General features: G+C 38.3%; 1 protein-coding gene across 2 annotated transcripts in view; it reads right to left on the bottom strand.

The window, feature by feature from the left end:
- SPPL3 (signal peptide peptidase like 3) overlaps positions 1 to 17,036 on the bottom strand; it is a 138,466-nt gene that overhangs the window by 47,527 nt on the left and 73,903 nt on the right. For both annotated transcript variants that reach the window (XM_016432443.2, XM_007489976.2), the window contains exon 2: positions 8,698 to 8,775. In XM_016432443.2, coding sequence (XP_016287929.1) covers positions 8,698 to 8,775 — 78 coding nt within the window. The remainder of the gene's footprint in view (positions 1 to 8,697; positions 8,776 to 17,036) is intronic.

Below are 17,036 nucleotides of genomic sequence, written 5' to 3'. Positions count from 1 at the left end.
AAAACCAAATGAGAAACTTACCCTTAAACTGGGAATGTTTGAACAAACTGTGGTTCATAGATGTAATGAAATACTATTGTGCTAAAAAAATGAGGAAAAAATAGTATCAAAGAGACAGGGAAAGATGTGGATGAATTGACACTAAGTGAAATTGAACCAAAAGAAAACTTATAAGGGGAAGGCAACAATAAGCATGTATTAAATTCCTACCTGGTAGCTCTTTGAGTATGGCCCTCTAAGAATTAAGAATGGAAACCCAACAAGTAAACCAAAAAATTTAAATTAAGAAAATTCAAAATTAGCTAGGTGGAGCATTGGATAGAGGGCCAGGTCTGGAGTCAGGGAGACTCCTTTTTGTGAGTTTAAATCCAACCTCAGACACTTGCTAGCTGGGCAGTCCTGGGCAAGTTACTTCACCCTGTTTGATTCAATTTCCTCCTCTGTGAAATGAGCTGGAAAAGAAAATGGCAAACCACTCCAGCATCTTTGCCAAAGAAAACCCCAAATGGGGTCACAAAGAGTTGGACACAACTGATAAAACAAATGAGAAACAGCAATTTCTCCTACTAGGAAAGACTGCTTTTTTACATCTCTATTCTATGACAAATGAAGGACAGGTGTCTTGGAGGAAGTGGAGAGTTGGATGGAGTGCACTCAGGAGGACCTGCGTTCAGATACTCCCTCTCTGATGAACTGCACAGTCCTAAACAAATTACTTAGTTCTGTGGCCTCACCCATCAAATACAGGGGTTGGACTGGATGATCTCTCAGGGCCATTCCAGTTTTAAATTCATGATCCTAAGATTCTCCCCTTGCTCCCACTATTTTTCCTTTCCAAAATACAATTCCCTGTCATATATGGAAATGTCAATGAACTAATACACATTTCTCAATTTCCTCTGCAATTTTTTTTAAAGATCACAAACTCTGCTTTAGATTTGAAATCTTATGACCTTCTAGGAACTAAACATTTTTTTTTTGGGGGGGGGGAAGAAGGTAGGAGGACAAGGGCCATACAACTGAGAAACAGACAAAAGTCTACAGGTTAGCTAGCAAGTCACCTTTGGAAACATCATTCACCAAAGTGTGCACTGCTTCCTCTGTCTTTCAGAGTGGCAGAATTCTGGAAAATATTTTACATTAACCAACAAATATTTAGCAAGCCAAGTTCAGGGAAGCAACTGGGCAATCGCCAACCTGCCTTAAGAAAATCATTCCTTAGGTTAAAGTAAGGGCCAAGGAACTGACTAAGTGATTGGCATATTCCACCCACAAAATACACTCTAATTTCAATCTTGAGTCATTGTCTTTAAATGAAGAAATACATAAATAAATTCTCCTGGTTGCCAATGGCTTCATAGAAGGCCTGTATCAAAATGTTTATAAAGTGCTTAAGAGTGAAAAAAAAAGGGGGGGGGGCGCAGCTGGGTAGCCCAGTGGATTGAGAGCCAGGCCCAGAGATGGGAGGTCCTGGGTTCAAATTTGACGTCAGACACTCCCTGGCTGTGTGACCTTGGGCAGGTCACTTCACCCCCATTGCCTAGCCCTTACCACTCTTTTGCCTTGGAACCAACACCCAGTATTGATTCCAAGATGGAAGGTAAGGGTTATAATTAAAAAAAAGAAAAGAAAAGAAAAAATGATGGAAAATTTATTGTGAAAGAAATTTGGCTGTCACTTTAGAACAATGGACTAATTACCTGAAATGGAAAATTTAGGAAAAAGAGATATAAAATATGGTGTGATGATATAATTAGAATATCTTAACAGTGCTTTCACCAAAATGACCACTGTCTCTGAAATGGCAACCATAAACCTACATCAGAGAGACCAGAATGACATGTTATTCAATGTGCAAAGGTATTGGGGATGGGATGGTGGAGGAGAGGAAGGAAGGGTGGGTACACTTATTTTAGCCAGCTACATCAGTGGTCATTTAGGATAGATAACCAATGAGGAAATAGAAGCCTGGGGAGGGTTAAGGGCCAGCATAAGCACTTCTCCATCTGTGTGGGTACTAGGTCTCAAGGATCAGAGCTAGGAAATTTGAACCCAATTCATCTTGAGAACCTGGGCTCTTTCTACTTCATCTCCACAATCTTATGGAGATGGGGGCTGAAGAAGGCAAAAACAAATAAGGTCAACTTGAAATGATCAGGGCATATATTTTCAGAGCATCTGTGGTTTCTGAACCTTTTGTCAGCTGGGTCCCAGGCTTCTGACAGCAGGCTAGACCTCAGTGAATTGACAAATAGTGCATCCTTTTGGCTTCATCAGATATATTTTTTCCTCTATCTTTTCATCTGATATTCTTACAAAACCTTTGTGTGTTCCATGTAGTATTTTTTGTGACCTCATAAATAAGAAAACAAGCTTTGAGCACATCTTTTTTTTTCTAAGAAATGTTTTCACACCAGGAGGTATTCCATATTTCTCTATAAATGTCAAACTATAAACTGAACTACAAGAACAATGAGTCAGGGAAGGAGAAAAGGGATGCAATTTGCTAAATTCTAAGCTTTATAAATGTGACAGTATTTGAGAATATTGGAACACCTTTTTTGATTTCATATACACGTTAGCTGCTCAGAACCTGGAAAGTATATGCACTCTCCTTTTTCATCTACAAGGAAGGTTTAAATTTTTAGGAATAAGGATAGTTGTGTCATAACACTCTTAGAATGTTCAGAAAACAGAGGGCATTCAGGGCATTATTTCAAAGCAAGATGCCAGGATTTAGCAAAACAAAGCAAAAATCCTCATTTGAAATTTCTCTTTTATTGACTTATTCAACCTTCTCTCTAGCAAATGAAGTTAGCACAACTAGCTATTCCTTTCTTCCAGTGCATGCATAATTATAAATATATTTAATTTTAGCATTGCAATAATCATCCTCAATGAGGCAGGCATTCCTTTAAAAATAGAATTAAAAAAACTAAAATTTTTTTCTTCCAACCAAGTTTTCTCTTTAAACTTTCAAACTCACTAATATTTTTACCATAAAGAGGTAAAACTTTTTAGGATATTTACAAAACAAGCAAAATTATTTTAAAAATTCCAAAGAACTAGATAATAATTTTGTGGAATTTAATGAAAGTTACATTAAAGAAAATGTTCACATTTATTCAATTCAGAAAGCATGCTTCATCTTTCATTAAGTTTTTAATAAATTTGCAAATGGATATATTTTTTATTAAATGAAAAAATAAAACTTTTTATACATAGAGTTTTTTTTCTGTACAGTTCTGTTTGGTCAGGCATGGTGGAGCATGCAATAGCACAGGGGGGATTTTTGTATTCTTTTCTTTCATACCTTTGTATCTGTAACATTGTCACAAAACAAATGATCAACAGTCTTTAGAGAAAATAAGGGCAAAGAGAAGGCTTAGTTCTTAAAATACAGCAAGACCAAGTTAAAATACATTAGTTAAAATATGCAAAAAATCCATCAATGATTAACCCATGAAATAATGCCTATGCTAACGAAATAGTAATTTTCTTCATGTTGTCATAAAAGCTCCCCTAGAGAATTTCGGTGAACATAAAGAAAGAGGTCTTGATTTTTTGTCTCCAGATCCCTGGAATTCAGAAGTTATAGATCTAATTTCCCACTAAACTTGGCACATATGGGCAGAAGAGGAAGGGTGGGCAAGTCCCTTGGAAGGGAAGGTCACAAGGCTGATTCAAGTTAGAAAAGTGACCAGGAGGGACACCCAGCTCCACGAGTGGCCAGTGAGATATAGAGATATGGTCTCAGAAAGATAAAGTTCTGTGTCTTATAGCCTAATAAGAGGGTCAGCAAGCCAGTTTCTGTAGGTCCTTTTGCTAAAAAGTGTTTTTACATTTTAAAATACAATAAAACTTTATTGAAAAATATAAAAACCTCTCTTAGCTTGTAAGCAGGTAATTGGCAAGCTGTAGTTCACCAACCGCTGGTCTAATAGATAAAACTAATTATCTAGTAGGATCTAGTTTCTTGAGGATCTGCTTTTAAAAATAAGAATGAATCTATTTATCTTCCTGCTCTGTGATGCCTTAACACACACTATTTAGAGAGAAATCTGCAATATGTCCTTGAAGAAACACTGGAGCACCATTACCTTGATGCTGAGTGCTTCCCATTCTCCCCACATCCCCACTAGGCATTACTTATTCCATCTCTCCTAAGATGCAGGATCTGTGCCTGTCTTTGTGCTCTTTAACATTTGTATCAATGATGTGAATCAAGACCTAGATGGTGCTTTCATCATATTGTGGATGCCAAGAGTCAGGATCCAGAAGGACTCTGGTAGAACTAGTTCTGGGCTGAATCAAACAGGATGAAGAGGGATGAGTGCAAAGTCTTATAATGGGTACCAAAAAAAAAAAAAAATCACTTCACAAGTCGAAGTGAGAGAGCAGTTGTCCTGAAAAAGACCTGGAGCCCTTAGTGGACTGGAAGTTGAAGATGATGAGTCTTCAGGCAAAAGTTAGGTTGCACATGGTCAGAAGAGCATTAAAAGTCCAGGACTGGGGAGGTAACAAATCTGTCCTGCTCAGGTAAGAACTAGGAGCAGGGGTGGGGGTAGAGTTACAAAGAGGAAAATTTATACTTGCTATTAGGAAAAACTTCCTAAGCACTAGTGCTACCTTAAGAGGTGATGGGCTCCCCACTTCCTTCAAGCAGAGGCTGGATGAATGCTTGTCATGTTTCTATAGTGGGAATTCCTTGGGTGTATGTGTTTGACTCAGTGGCCCCAGACATTCCTTCTAACTCTCACATTCTGTGACATGTGTATTTTTTAAGGGCCTCATTAGGTCCAGTTATTTTTTTTTACCCAGTCTTCTTGAAAATCATAGCATCATTCTTTAACAAACAAGGAAAAACAAAAACAGAACTATGATTTTAACAGGAGGGTGCAAATTATGGCCTTATAGCCTTAGGGAATTTCCTGGGGCACTAAGAAGTTAGGTTCACAGAGTAAGAGGCAAGAATTGAATCCAGGTCTTCCCAATTCAGGGTAGCTAGCTAACTCAGAATGAGTTAGAATGAAGAAGACTCCTCTTCATGAATTCAAATCTGGCCTCAAACATTTCTTAGCTGTGTGACCATAGGTAAGTCACTTCACTCAAGAGAAGAAAGTCAGGCTCTCTATAGTTATATGAAAAAATCACTTAGAATCCCTATCTATTAGAGAAGTATAAATTAAATGAGGCAACTAGCATAGATTGCCAGGAAGACTCATCTTTAAGAGTTTGAATGTGGCCTCAAACATGTACTACCTGTGTGAATCTGGACAAGTCACTTAATCCTGTTTGCCTCAGTTTTCTCATCTGTCAAATGAGATGCAGAAGAAAATAGCAAACCCTTCCAGTATCTTTGCCAAGAAAACACTCAATGGAGTCACACAGTCAGATAGAACTGAGGGACAACTTCTAGACTCCAGAGGCCAGAGTGTATAGGGGCACTGATGCCCTCACAGTATTCATGACAATCAAGCACAAATTCCTTTGTAATGTAATGTGCCTATTCTTATGGTTTCCTATTGTCAATTAGTTACTTAATTGATCAGTGGGAAACTGAATTAAATTTCAGAATCTCAGAACAACGCTGCTAGTGTCTGTAGTTTTCTCACATGCCAGTCTCATTGGATTTAGTTACCACGGCATCAAAGACTCTTCTCTCATGCTAATCTCTCACTACTTAATTTACTACTCTATTTTCCTTCTATTCCTAATTTCTTCACAGTTCATTAAAGAAAAATGAACAGTAGTTGACCTTCTGGGAACATTTTAGTTTGATGAAGCACCCAACAAAGATCAACATTACAGTTGTTAGTTTAGAGATGAGGAAACTGAAATTCCAAGAAGCTCCATTGTTTGCCCTACTCATTACTTGCCAAGTCTCCATCTCTCATGATTCCAAGTTCAGGGCTCCTGCTATCAGACAAGGAGACACGGTTATAGCAGAGATAGTTTATATTTTAGACAATGAATTTGGTTTTACATTCTCTTTAATTCTAGAAGCAGATGAACACCATCTTTTGTATACCAATCTTAGAAAAACAAAAAACCTGCTAATTTAAATTTCTCAGGTGTTGCTTGTCATTTCCATCCATTCCCCACCACCACTGGAGATAGACAAGTTTTCACCCTAAAAAATATAACAAGGGGGGCAGCCAGGTGCCTCAATGGATTGAGAGCCAGACTAGAGATGGGAGGTCCTGGGTTCAAATCTGGCCTCAGACACTTCCTGGCTGCATGACCCTGGACACAATCCCCATCGCCTAGTCCTTACCACTTTTCTGCCTTAGAACCAATACACAGTATCAAGGTCCCGCAGACAGCTCAGCTTTGCATAAAGAGGATCCTCCACAGTAGGAGAGCTAGGAGTGCAGGCAGGGTTGTGTGCAGGTTTTGGCCGTGGCAACCAATGAAACAAAAATGTAAAATGGTCCTTTGCAGCTTTATTCTGCTTTCACAGTGATGGTGGCCAAGAGGCAGATAATTGGTTGGCTTATACTAAGAATTGCAGTTCTTAAGCCAAATTTACACACACTAATTTAACTACTGGTCTCTGTGAGATTTGTACCTACTGACTAATAATATACTGATATATTTGGGGAAACTAGGATTAAACAGGAGAGTTGCTGTCTTGGTCTGATATGTCTACTCTAGCAACACTCTGAAGTTCATAGCAGATCCAATAATGAGTGAGAAATTACAAGAAACTACAAAAAAAATTCTTCCACTTTAGGACCACAGAGAAATTCAGGCTGAAGCCCAGAAAAACGACCAGACCTCTTGTATACTTGGGGAAGTCCAACATAGGGAAGAGTTGGAAGAGAGTGTAGTGCTACAACCTAAGCCAGGACTGAGGTCCTTGATACTCTATCCTGAGTATCTGATGAGGCCTGGAAGATCCTGATGTTCTACTTAGAAGACCTAACAATTTGCTTAATCCTCATTTCCATGGAAAATATTCATCCCACCTAGTGTTTGATAAACCCAGAGATCCTAGATAAAAACTCACTATTTAACAAAAACTTCTGGGAAAATTGGAAAACAGTCTGGCAGAAGCTAGGTACAGACCAATATCTTACACTCTATACCAGTGTTGGTGAAGCTATGGCACAGATGCCAAAGATGGCATGCATGCATACCACCCTCCCCAGACTTCCTTACTAGAAAGCCAGAGGGACTCAGGGTAGAGCTGCTCCCTTCCTCCTCTCCCTGTGCCTGACTTCTTCACTTCATTCCTCACTTCACCCTCCACCCTGCCCAGCAGCCCAATGGGAGCTTCCTCCCTCCCATCTGGGGCAAGGGCTCACATGATGCAGGAGGGTGCAGCTCAAACAGCAGCCTCTTGAGTCTGTGGTAAAAGTGATTCCTGTGGTGGGGTTGGAGAATAGCTAACATAACTGGAAGGGAATGCTATCTCCTGTCGGGGGGGTGGGGGGGTGGGGGTGGGTTACTGCAGATGAAGTGGGGGGAGGCAGCCCCCAGCAGGACACAACATTCAATGGGGGATGGGGGTGGGGCCTGGCACATCCATCTCTAAAAGGTTTGCCATCACTGCCCTATACCAAGATAAGATCAAAATGGATATGATTTAGATACTACAACTAAATTAGGGGAACACAGACTAATTTACCTGACAGATCTTTAGAGAAGGGAAGAATTTATGACCAAACAAGAGATAGAGAGTATTATGATATAAAATGAATAATTTTGATTATGTTAAATTAAAAAGCTTTTGTACAAACAAAATGAATATATCTAAGATTAGAAAGGAAACAACTGGGAAAAAAATTTTGTGTCTGACAAATGCCTCTGATAAAGGTTTAATTTATCAAATTTATGGAGAACTAAGTCAAATTTATAAGCTATTTCCCCAAAAAGAAATAGTCAAAGGATACGAACAAGCAATTTTCAAATGAAGAAATCAAGACTATAAAAAATTATATGAAAAAATGTTCTAAAACACTCTTGATTAGAGAAATGCAAATTAAAACAACTCTGAGGCACTACCTTACACCTATCAAATTGGTCAACATGGCAGTAAAGTGGTAAATATTGGATGGGATGTGGCAAAAACCATTCTGGAGGGCAATTTGGAACTGTCCCCAAAGGACTATAAAACTGTACATACCCTTTGATCCAGTAATATCACTAGTAGGTCTGTGTCCCAAAGAGATCATAATAAGGGGAAAGGACCTACCTGGACAAAAATATTTATAGCTGCTCTTTTTGCAGTGGCAAAGAATTCAAAATCATGGGGATGTTCATCAATTGGAGAACGGCTGAATAAATTGTGATACATGTTGGTGATGGAATACTGTTGTGCTATGATAGGCAAGATGACTTCAGAAAAAGTTGGAAAGATCTGCAGGAACTGATGCAGGGTGAAATAAAAAGAACTGGGAGAACACTGTACACTATAACAGCAATACTAGATGATTATCTGCGAAAACGTGGCTATTCTTAGCAATGCAATGAAGTGGGACAATCCTGAAACACTTATGACAGGGAATGCTATCCACCTCCAGAAAAAGAACTGTGGGAATCATCTTTCACATTAGAGTATTTATACTTTTATTTTGGGGTTTTGATTATGTATATAGTTTGCTCTTACAACAAGTTTTGCATGACAAAAATAACAAAGAAAATATTCATCCTTCCAACTTAGCAAAAAAATTTTTTTAGAAAGTTCATTACCTGAAGCTGCCATAGACAATGAGGAGAATAGAAATCAGAAATGTTGACACTTGACTGGAATCCACCAGGGAATAGGCCCTAGAGAAACAAAAAGAGAAATAATATTATCTAAGCATTTCTAGAAGACGCTGGTTTTTAAGAGTTACAAAATTGGCTATTCAAAAATCAATAGAATAATTACCACTGAAATTTATGGCTATTGTAGTACATTTAAAAAGAATCCTTTCATTCAACTTGCAGAATAAATCTGTATGCCCACAAGTGACAATGCTCATCTAATTTCTGAAATGTGTTAAAAAAAAATTATATTCAAGTCCTACAGAGAAGACTAAATCAGCTACCAGGAGGAGCCTACTTTGGGTCACACAAACACCAGATACCTTAGTCCCTCTTTTCAGTGCTGTGGGGATTTTAATATATTTCAAGAGATGTTCAATAAAAATCTGTTGACTGAAATGCTGAATGTTCCACCAGAAAGTTGTCTCTCCAAAGAGATGTGCTCGGATTTTGGGGGTCTGAGACTGTGATCCAAGAGTGTAGGCAATTTCCTCTTACCTAACAAACTGTGGGTTATCAATTGTGCTCTCTACCTTACTGTTTCAGAAAGATGGTTGGGATGTGGAAAAGTAACTGACCTAGACTGTCAGAGGCAGGACTTGAACACAGTGGTTCCTGACTGAGGCTGGCCTGTCCCAAATCTATTCTAACAAACTGCCACCTATCTAGAAATACAAACATTTTCAAATCCTGTCTCTTATCCATCTTAGCTGTGTGAACCTCAGCAAGTCATCTAATCCCTCGGTGCTTTAGGTAATTCTCTAGAATAAATACAAATTCAAAAAGTGCAAAAAAGATGCTGACTGGCATGAGTAGAGGAATTTCCTCAACTAGGACTTCCATGTATCAAAGAAATAAAAAGTTCTAGTTCCTATTCTATCCTATTCCATTACGTAATCACAGTAGTACTTTGTTGAATGATTCTTCTATTTTTGGACACTTTGTCTCCAGTTTTTAGAAATGGCATATAATGTAACTATGAAATATTGAATTTAAAATCTCTCTGTTTTGGTAATACATTCAATGTATATTACCCGCAATGAATTACTGAGTGACTCTTCTGGTAACTTTTTCTGTGCACTGATATTCTTCCTACAGTGATTCTACAAGTTTGCACAAGCTAAGTTTCAATTAAATCAAATTACTAGAGCTCAAGTCTTCCATCCATGAATGGATGGAATTTGATATTGCAGTAGTAGAGAGAAATATCATGAGACTAACTTCCATGATTCATGATCTGCTTCCCAGGTTGGATAGAAATCGTTCCTACCCTGTTGTCAACTTTAACTCCTCTCTTCCTCTCACTTCTCCCAAATATCGAACCTGCTGCCAAGGCCTTTTCTAACACTTCCCAGGATGTTCTCTTCTTTCACTTCTGCTCCCTGGTACAGGCCCCTCTATCAATTCACATCCTGACTATCACAATAGTATACTGGCTGGTCTCTGTATTGATTTAGAGGAAGAGGGAGGAGCGGCTTTTGGTTTTTGCTAGCCTTACTTCCTTATATTGCAAGATAAATACTTAATAAATATTATTAAATATAATACTTGGAGTACTGGATATTAATTTTAATCTTTACATCTCCCTGCTGTCATTCTTCCTACTTCATTCCATCCTCCATTCAGCTGTTAAACTGACCTTTCAAGTACATTTCTGACCATGTTACCTCCAAACTCAGTAAAATCCAGTGGCTCCCTATTACCTCCAGGGTCAAACAAAATATCCTCAATATCCCTAAATTCAAAGGCTTCCTTAACCTGGACTCTTTTCTGTTTTCTTGGTTTCATAAATCTCTTACATTCTCTTCCCTCTTCCCTTTTACTCTGACATGCCCTTGACATTCCTTGAACTCTAAGAACAAGAGTGAACCAAAGGCCTGTGGATGGGCAAAAGCTTCCATATATAAGAGGAAGAGAATAGAGTCTACAAACTACATGTAGTTCACTAAGCTTCACATCAATTCCAGACAAAATTATAAAAGTATTATTAAAGAGGCAGGTGGTGAACATCTATAGTGTGTATAAACATCTTATAATCATTGAGCCAAAAAAGCTTTATCAGAAAAACATATCTTGTTTCTTTCCTCTTAAAAAAAAAATCCATGGCTTCTTTCTTAGAATCAATACTAAGTCAATACTACTTCAAGGTAGAAGAGCGGCAAGGACTAGGCAACTGGAGTTAATTGATTTGTCCAGTCACACAGCTGGAAAGTGTCTGAGGCCACATTTGAACCCAGGACCTACCCATCTCTAGGCCTGGCTCTCAATCCACTGTGCTGCCTTGCTGTCCGGTTTACCTGGATCTTAACAAAGCAGCTTATCTCATGTTATTCTTATATAACAGATTGCACATGGGGGCTGGATAAGACTATAATTAGCTAGAGAGAACTAAGTGAATGGTCAGATCCAGAGACAGGACCTGTGATTGCTTCATTGAGATGTCATATATTGTCTCATCTGGTCATTTCATTCTAATTTGAACAAGACCCTCAATCTATCAATTCTGGAAATTCTGTCTGGCTGACTCCTATGTCTGGAGCACTCTCCGTCCTTCCTTCTAACTATAGAAAGTCTTTCCCAACCCTCCTTAATTCCAATGCTATTTTCTATTTATCTTGAATGAAGTTTGTTTTGTGTACAGTGATCCCTGGCCTATTGTGGGAGTTACATTCCAGGAGCAGTTCCCCCCCACCCCCCCCAACTAGGTGAAAATCCGCAAAGTAGGGGCGTTCTATTTATTTTCTTATTCTTTGCTGGTAAGCATCTTCCTCTGGTGCCTGGGCTCACTGCCAGAAGCCTTAGAGGGTACAGACCATTTGGATGCCACAGGGCTTGAAATAAATTCAAACTTTTATGAGAACTTCACAAAAACATGCCATAGAGCAACACTACGTACAACGATCAGACGTCAATACAAAGTGGACAAGGAGAGATGCTGACCAGATGGACACTGTGCAGGAGAGCAAACAGACCGATGCTACATTCACTGAGCCAATCAGTGCCCAAACTGCGATATAGTAAAAACTCTGTGATACAGAATTAGATATGTATTTTTTATAAACCTGTGATACAGTGAAGCTGCAATAAGTGAACCACAAAATAGTGAGGGACAGAGCCTGGCACACAGTAGGTGCTTAATAAATGTTTATCAACTGACTGACACAAATGTGAAGCCACAAAGTGAATTACTGCTGCTCTTAATGTATGTTATGTCTCATCTCTGTATCTTGACAAAAGCAAGCCATCTCTGGAGGCATAACTCTATAGTTTTCTAATGAACACTGAAGTTTAATGTGCGCAAGCACTGATGTCCACTATGGACAATGATTTTCTTTCATCTTTCTAAGTAAACCTGAAGAAGAGATTCAGGGAACCCTTAAAAATTAGGGCCAAAAAATAGTCCTCTGGGGCCTTCCAAACCTCATCTTTAAAAGGTTACTCTACTACATTTTGAATCAAATACCATATAACCAGAAGTCATCCTTATTACTCTGTGAGACTTGAGCTTCTCTGTAAAAGTCCCAGGACCCTGATTTTCATTCATATGGAAACCTCCCTTCAAAGATGCAAAAGAATTCCTCTTCACCTGAGGAGATTTGGGACTCAAGTCAATGATTTGCTGAAGTCGAAAAAATGCATCACCTAGTGATGTATTTAGGCACATAATACAAATGTATATAAAACAGATCTATGTAATATTTAAAAAATGTATTCACCTCATGATGAGACTTTCTGAACTTCCTTCCTTTAGTCCTTGGACAACACATTTATCATCTGTTGCTTGGCTGTAACCTTCCCCGAGGAGGGCCTTCCAGAACTTGTGCTCTACTGGCAGAACTTATGAGAATCCAGGGTTACCCCTACACCACAACGAGCATTGCACATCTTATAGATACTAAGAACAATATTTTTAAATCATCCATTGCTTCTTCTACTCAGCCTACAAACATAACTGGTCTACAAAAACATCACAAACTCTTAGCCACATCACCTCATTAAGTGATCACATTCTCTGTCCTCTCTGCCGTGGCTACACGCACTTCCAGAAAGAATGGTCTACCTGCACTGCCTCACCAGACACTCTTCAAATCCTTGCTTGTTTCCCTCTCCGCCACTTTGATGAAGCTGCAATCCGTCAAGGATCCCAATAGCCTATTAATTTTCTAGTCTAATGACTTTTATTCAGTCTTTATAAAACATTATTTGTGGCATCTGTCAACTAACCCTGTTTTCTTGGAAGTTCTCTCTTGCACTGCTCTCTGGCTTTCCAATTTCTCTGACCCAGCCCTGCCTCTTCTGCTAGGTTTTCTTCTTCCTACTCCCTAGCATGAACATTCTCCAAAGTTCTAAGGTAGGCCGTGCTCCCTCTCTCCACTCTATTGTATTGCATTTTTTCTTCTTTTGCTCAACGTTTCCCAATTACGCTGTAATCTGGTTCCCCTGCACTGAGGCCTTGAAGGGAGCTGCAAATTCAAAATCTCTGCATTGTATCATGTCTTGGATAATTATAACATATTTATGTACTGCTTTATAATCATACATCATTGTACTTTCATAAGGTTTTCTCACAAACAATGGGAAAGAGAGGAAAAAAAGATATTGATGGGGGGGACGGGACGGGACACCAACACACATTAATTTCTCAAATGGTAAATATTTGTGGTAATTCTAGAAGGAAAGGAGTGCCAAGAATAGAAGTAGAAGTCACAGCTAATGATCATAAGATTAAGAGTCTATCTAGATCTAATTCAATCCTCTCTTTTTACAGGTGAAATGATAGGATTGGATTAGAGAAAGAGTTCTTAAATCTTTTTTGGGTGTCATGGACCTGGACCCCTGGATCCCACCGCCACCCTGAAGCAGCCTGATGAAACCTATGTAATCCTGCTCAGAATTAAGTTTGTTAAGTATATAAAAGAAAATACATGATTGCAAAGGAAACCAACATTAATAAAATATGGTTATCAAAATGTTTTTTTTTTTTTAAATGCAACTAGTTAATAGACCCACATGGTTTAGAACTATTGGATGAGATGATCTCTAAGGTCTTAATTATTACTAAGACAGAAAGGGTTAAAAAAAAGTATTAAGTAGTAGACTTTTATTTTGAACCTAGATTCTCTGATGTCAAATTTACTACGATACCACATAATATACTGATAAAAATAAAATCATATTCTATCAATCATGATGGCAACACTGGCTTTGACCCTGTAAAGACAAACATGTTTCAAGTATAGAATGCTTATTTTTCTTTTTAGGAAATCCTCTTGGAGAATGAAGAATGATGTATACATTTACCATGTTACTAAAGACAACCCTGCACAAAAAACCAACTTAGGCTAAATAGGGACAAGAATGGACAATGTCTTGTTCATGTTCTCTTAACAAACGTGCAAATTACAAAACTCTCAGGTTCTTCTGCTTCATGGGCTTTTCAGATGTTTATTTTATGTCAGGTTAAAAGTAATTATTTTTACATCCAATGTTTTCTTTACAGAATTAAAAAGCTCAATAGGTTTTCTAGTGTTTAGTGCTTATTAGTCATGATAAGATATATATGATGCTTTAAGCTTACAAAGTACTTTCCTTATCCTACAAACGTCTCAGTTGGGTGGTGCAAGTACTATTAAGCCCATTTTCAAGACAAGGAAGTCAAGGCTGAAGGAAGCTAAGTGACTGGCCCATGACTAGACAGCAGTAAGGGGAAACTGTCTGCCAGGGCCCTGAAAACAGTCTTTATCTCTCACTGAGTTGGCCAAGTAAGGTAATTAAGAGGTTATCTGCTCAAATGAAATGGTTTATACCATCACACATAAAGCACAAATTCTTTCCTACACTTTCCTCCCATTCCCAATACCTTCCCTTTGCTTCTAGAAGACAAAGAGTTACTACAAAGTTCTCTCATGCCCAAGTTTACATTTCGCACTCCTCAAGATTTTTAGAACCATGCTTGGTTTTTAATAACTGTTTTGCTGTCAAATATCTATTTCTGGCTGCTTTATAAGGAAGTGCTAATAACACACATCCTGCTAAAAGTATGCCAAAGAAAGACAACATAGAGTTTACTGTTCTTTAACATGTCTCTGTTAGCCTTCCAACTATACAATGAAAACATTCTTGTCTACCCTCCAAATTGGGCAAGCAGAATTTGAACTCAACACAGATAGTGCCTAAGGCCTCTACTCACTGGCACTGGCCACACAAATTGCTATCACATTTTTAAAGTGGAACTCAAAATCCATTCTAAGGGAAGGTCCTTATAGGAGCTATTCCAATGTTTTTGGGATAGTGAATTTTTTGTTTCTTTTAATGATCGTCATTTTGAATGCTACACTTATGTTAACGGAATCTAAAGTCACAGTTCACTTTTCCTAGCCCTTGTGACTCATGATGAGCTTGCAGTCAAAGCAGATTCTTGTCTTTTTCCCATGCACCGCAATCTAGCTGTACATGTCTTATTCTTTATTTGTTCAAAACTGTGCTATCCCTACTATAATTTACCTTTTAAGACTTGGCCTATTAACCTTGTTCATATCTTTAAAGCTCCCAAATCTATTATCCAAGGTATTTATCTTTCTATAAGCTTTATGGCATCCATGTGTATGCTAAACATCTGTCTTCATTAGTCACTGATAAAAATACTGAATGAAACACATTCCAGGACAAAATCCTGTGGCAACCTACTATTAAAGAATCTCTGGATTATCATCAATTTGTTAAATATTTTCAGTACAAATTATTAAAAAAGCAGGATATCCAACAGACAGCACTGTCATTCTGCTCACAGTTCTCTATCTTGTCCACAAGGACACCAGGAAAAATTTTGCTCACACTTTTCTGAAAACCAGATGTTATGTTTGTAATATTCCCCTACTCTGCCACTCTAGTAATGAAGAAAAAAATCAGAATATGCTAAAGAAGGAAACGGTCCCATTATTCCTTATAATGATAATTTAATCTATGTTTAAATGTAGAAGGCAGAAGGAAACTTTGGTAGAGTCAACTCTTTTGGTAATGTTGTAAACCAGAGAGCTCCCACCTTCTGAAGCAAGATCTCTCTTCATTTATTACTGCCCCAGAGGTAGCTCTGCATGGGAAAATTATTCTGGGGTGCAGCTTTCCACAGCCCAGTGCCTGCACATCAGGTTATTCTGTAGGGTCAGAAGCCTACCTATAAAGAGAAGCAAACCATAGGAAGAAAGGAAATTCTTTTTTTTTTTTAAACCAATTACATGTAATAACAAATTTTCACACAAGTTTTTCTAAGTTATGTGATCCCTCCCTCTCTCTCCTTCTTCCTCCTGGTGCTGGCAGGCAATTTGATCTGGGTTATACATGTATTACCATGCAAAATATATTTCCATGTCATTCATTTTTGTGAGTAATCTTATGAAATCAAACCCCCAAAATATAAACCTAAATAAACAACTGAAAAATCAAATGCTTTCTTCTGCATTCTGACTCCAACAGGTCTTTCATTGAAGGTGAAAAGCATTCTTTGTTCTAAGTCCTCAGAAGTGTCCTGGGTCATTGATGCCCTCAAATCTTCCCAAGACTATACTATTGAGTAGGGGGATGAAGAAACAATTAGAATGAAATGTAATGACTGTAGCAGTCAATAAATATTTATTAGGAGCCTACTATGTACAAGAGCATTGTTCTAAGTGCTGACTGATACAAAAAAAGGCAAAAAGATAGTCCTTGGGGCTGTGGCTCAGTAGATTGTGTATGAATTTAATATAAATTTCTACTCCTCCTTCATTTTAGAAAGGTAAGCTTCAAAAATCCATTTCACTCTCAGCTCCACCACTTTGACTGGGCACACATGCTAACTATGGTAGGATGAGAGGCCTCATGGCTCCCTGGTGTTCTAGAAGACACTTGTCTTTGTCCTGTTGACTCCTAGCCACAAATCAGGACTGAGGTTGTCTGTCCAACCAGAGAGAACCAGAAAAAATTACATCACCAGGGTTATAAGTTATGGATCAAAGAAGTTTGCAGTGGAAATGAACAGAGATACAAGGAGAACAGCAAACTCAGATTAACTAGGCAAGGGATCATGTGATTTTGTGTCTTTATTCTCTCCTTGTGTTCCCTATCTAAATTAATATATGGTCTCTACAGAATTTTAAGTCTAACAATTGAGAGCCAGGCCTTGAAACAGGAGATCCTGGGTTCAAACAAATCACAGATGGGAGATCTGACCTCAGATACTTCTTAACTGTGTGACCTTGGACAAGTCCCTTAACTCCTTCAGCCGAGCCATACTGCTCATCTGC

The sequence above is a fragment of the Monodelphis domestica genome, chromosome 3 (genome assembly GCF_027887165.1).
Source record: "Monodelphis domestica isolate mMonDom1 chromosome 3, mMonDom1.pri, whole genome shotgun sequence".
NCBI lineage: Eukaryota > Metazoa > Chordata > Mammalia > Didelphimorphia > Didelphidae > Monodelphis > Monodelphis domestica.
The sequence above is the reverse complement of the archived record's forward strand: the minus strand, read 5'-3'. Positions and strand labels throughout refer to the sequence as shown.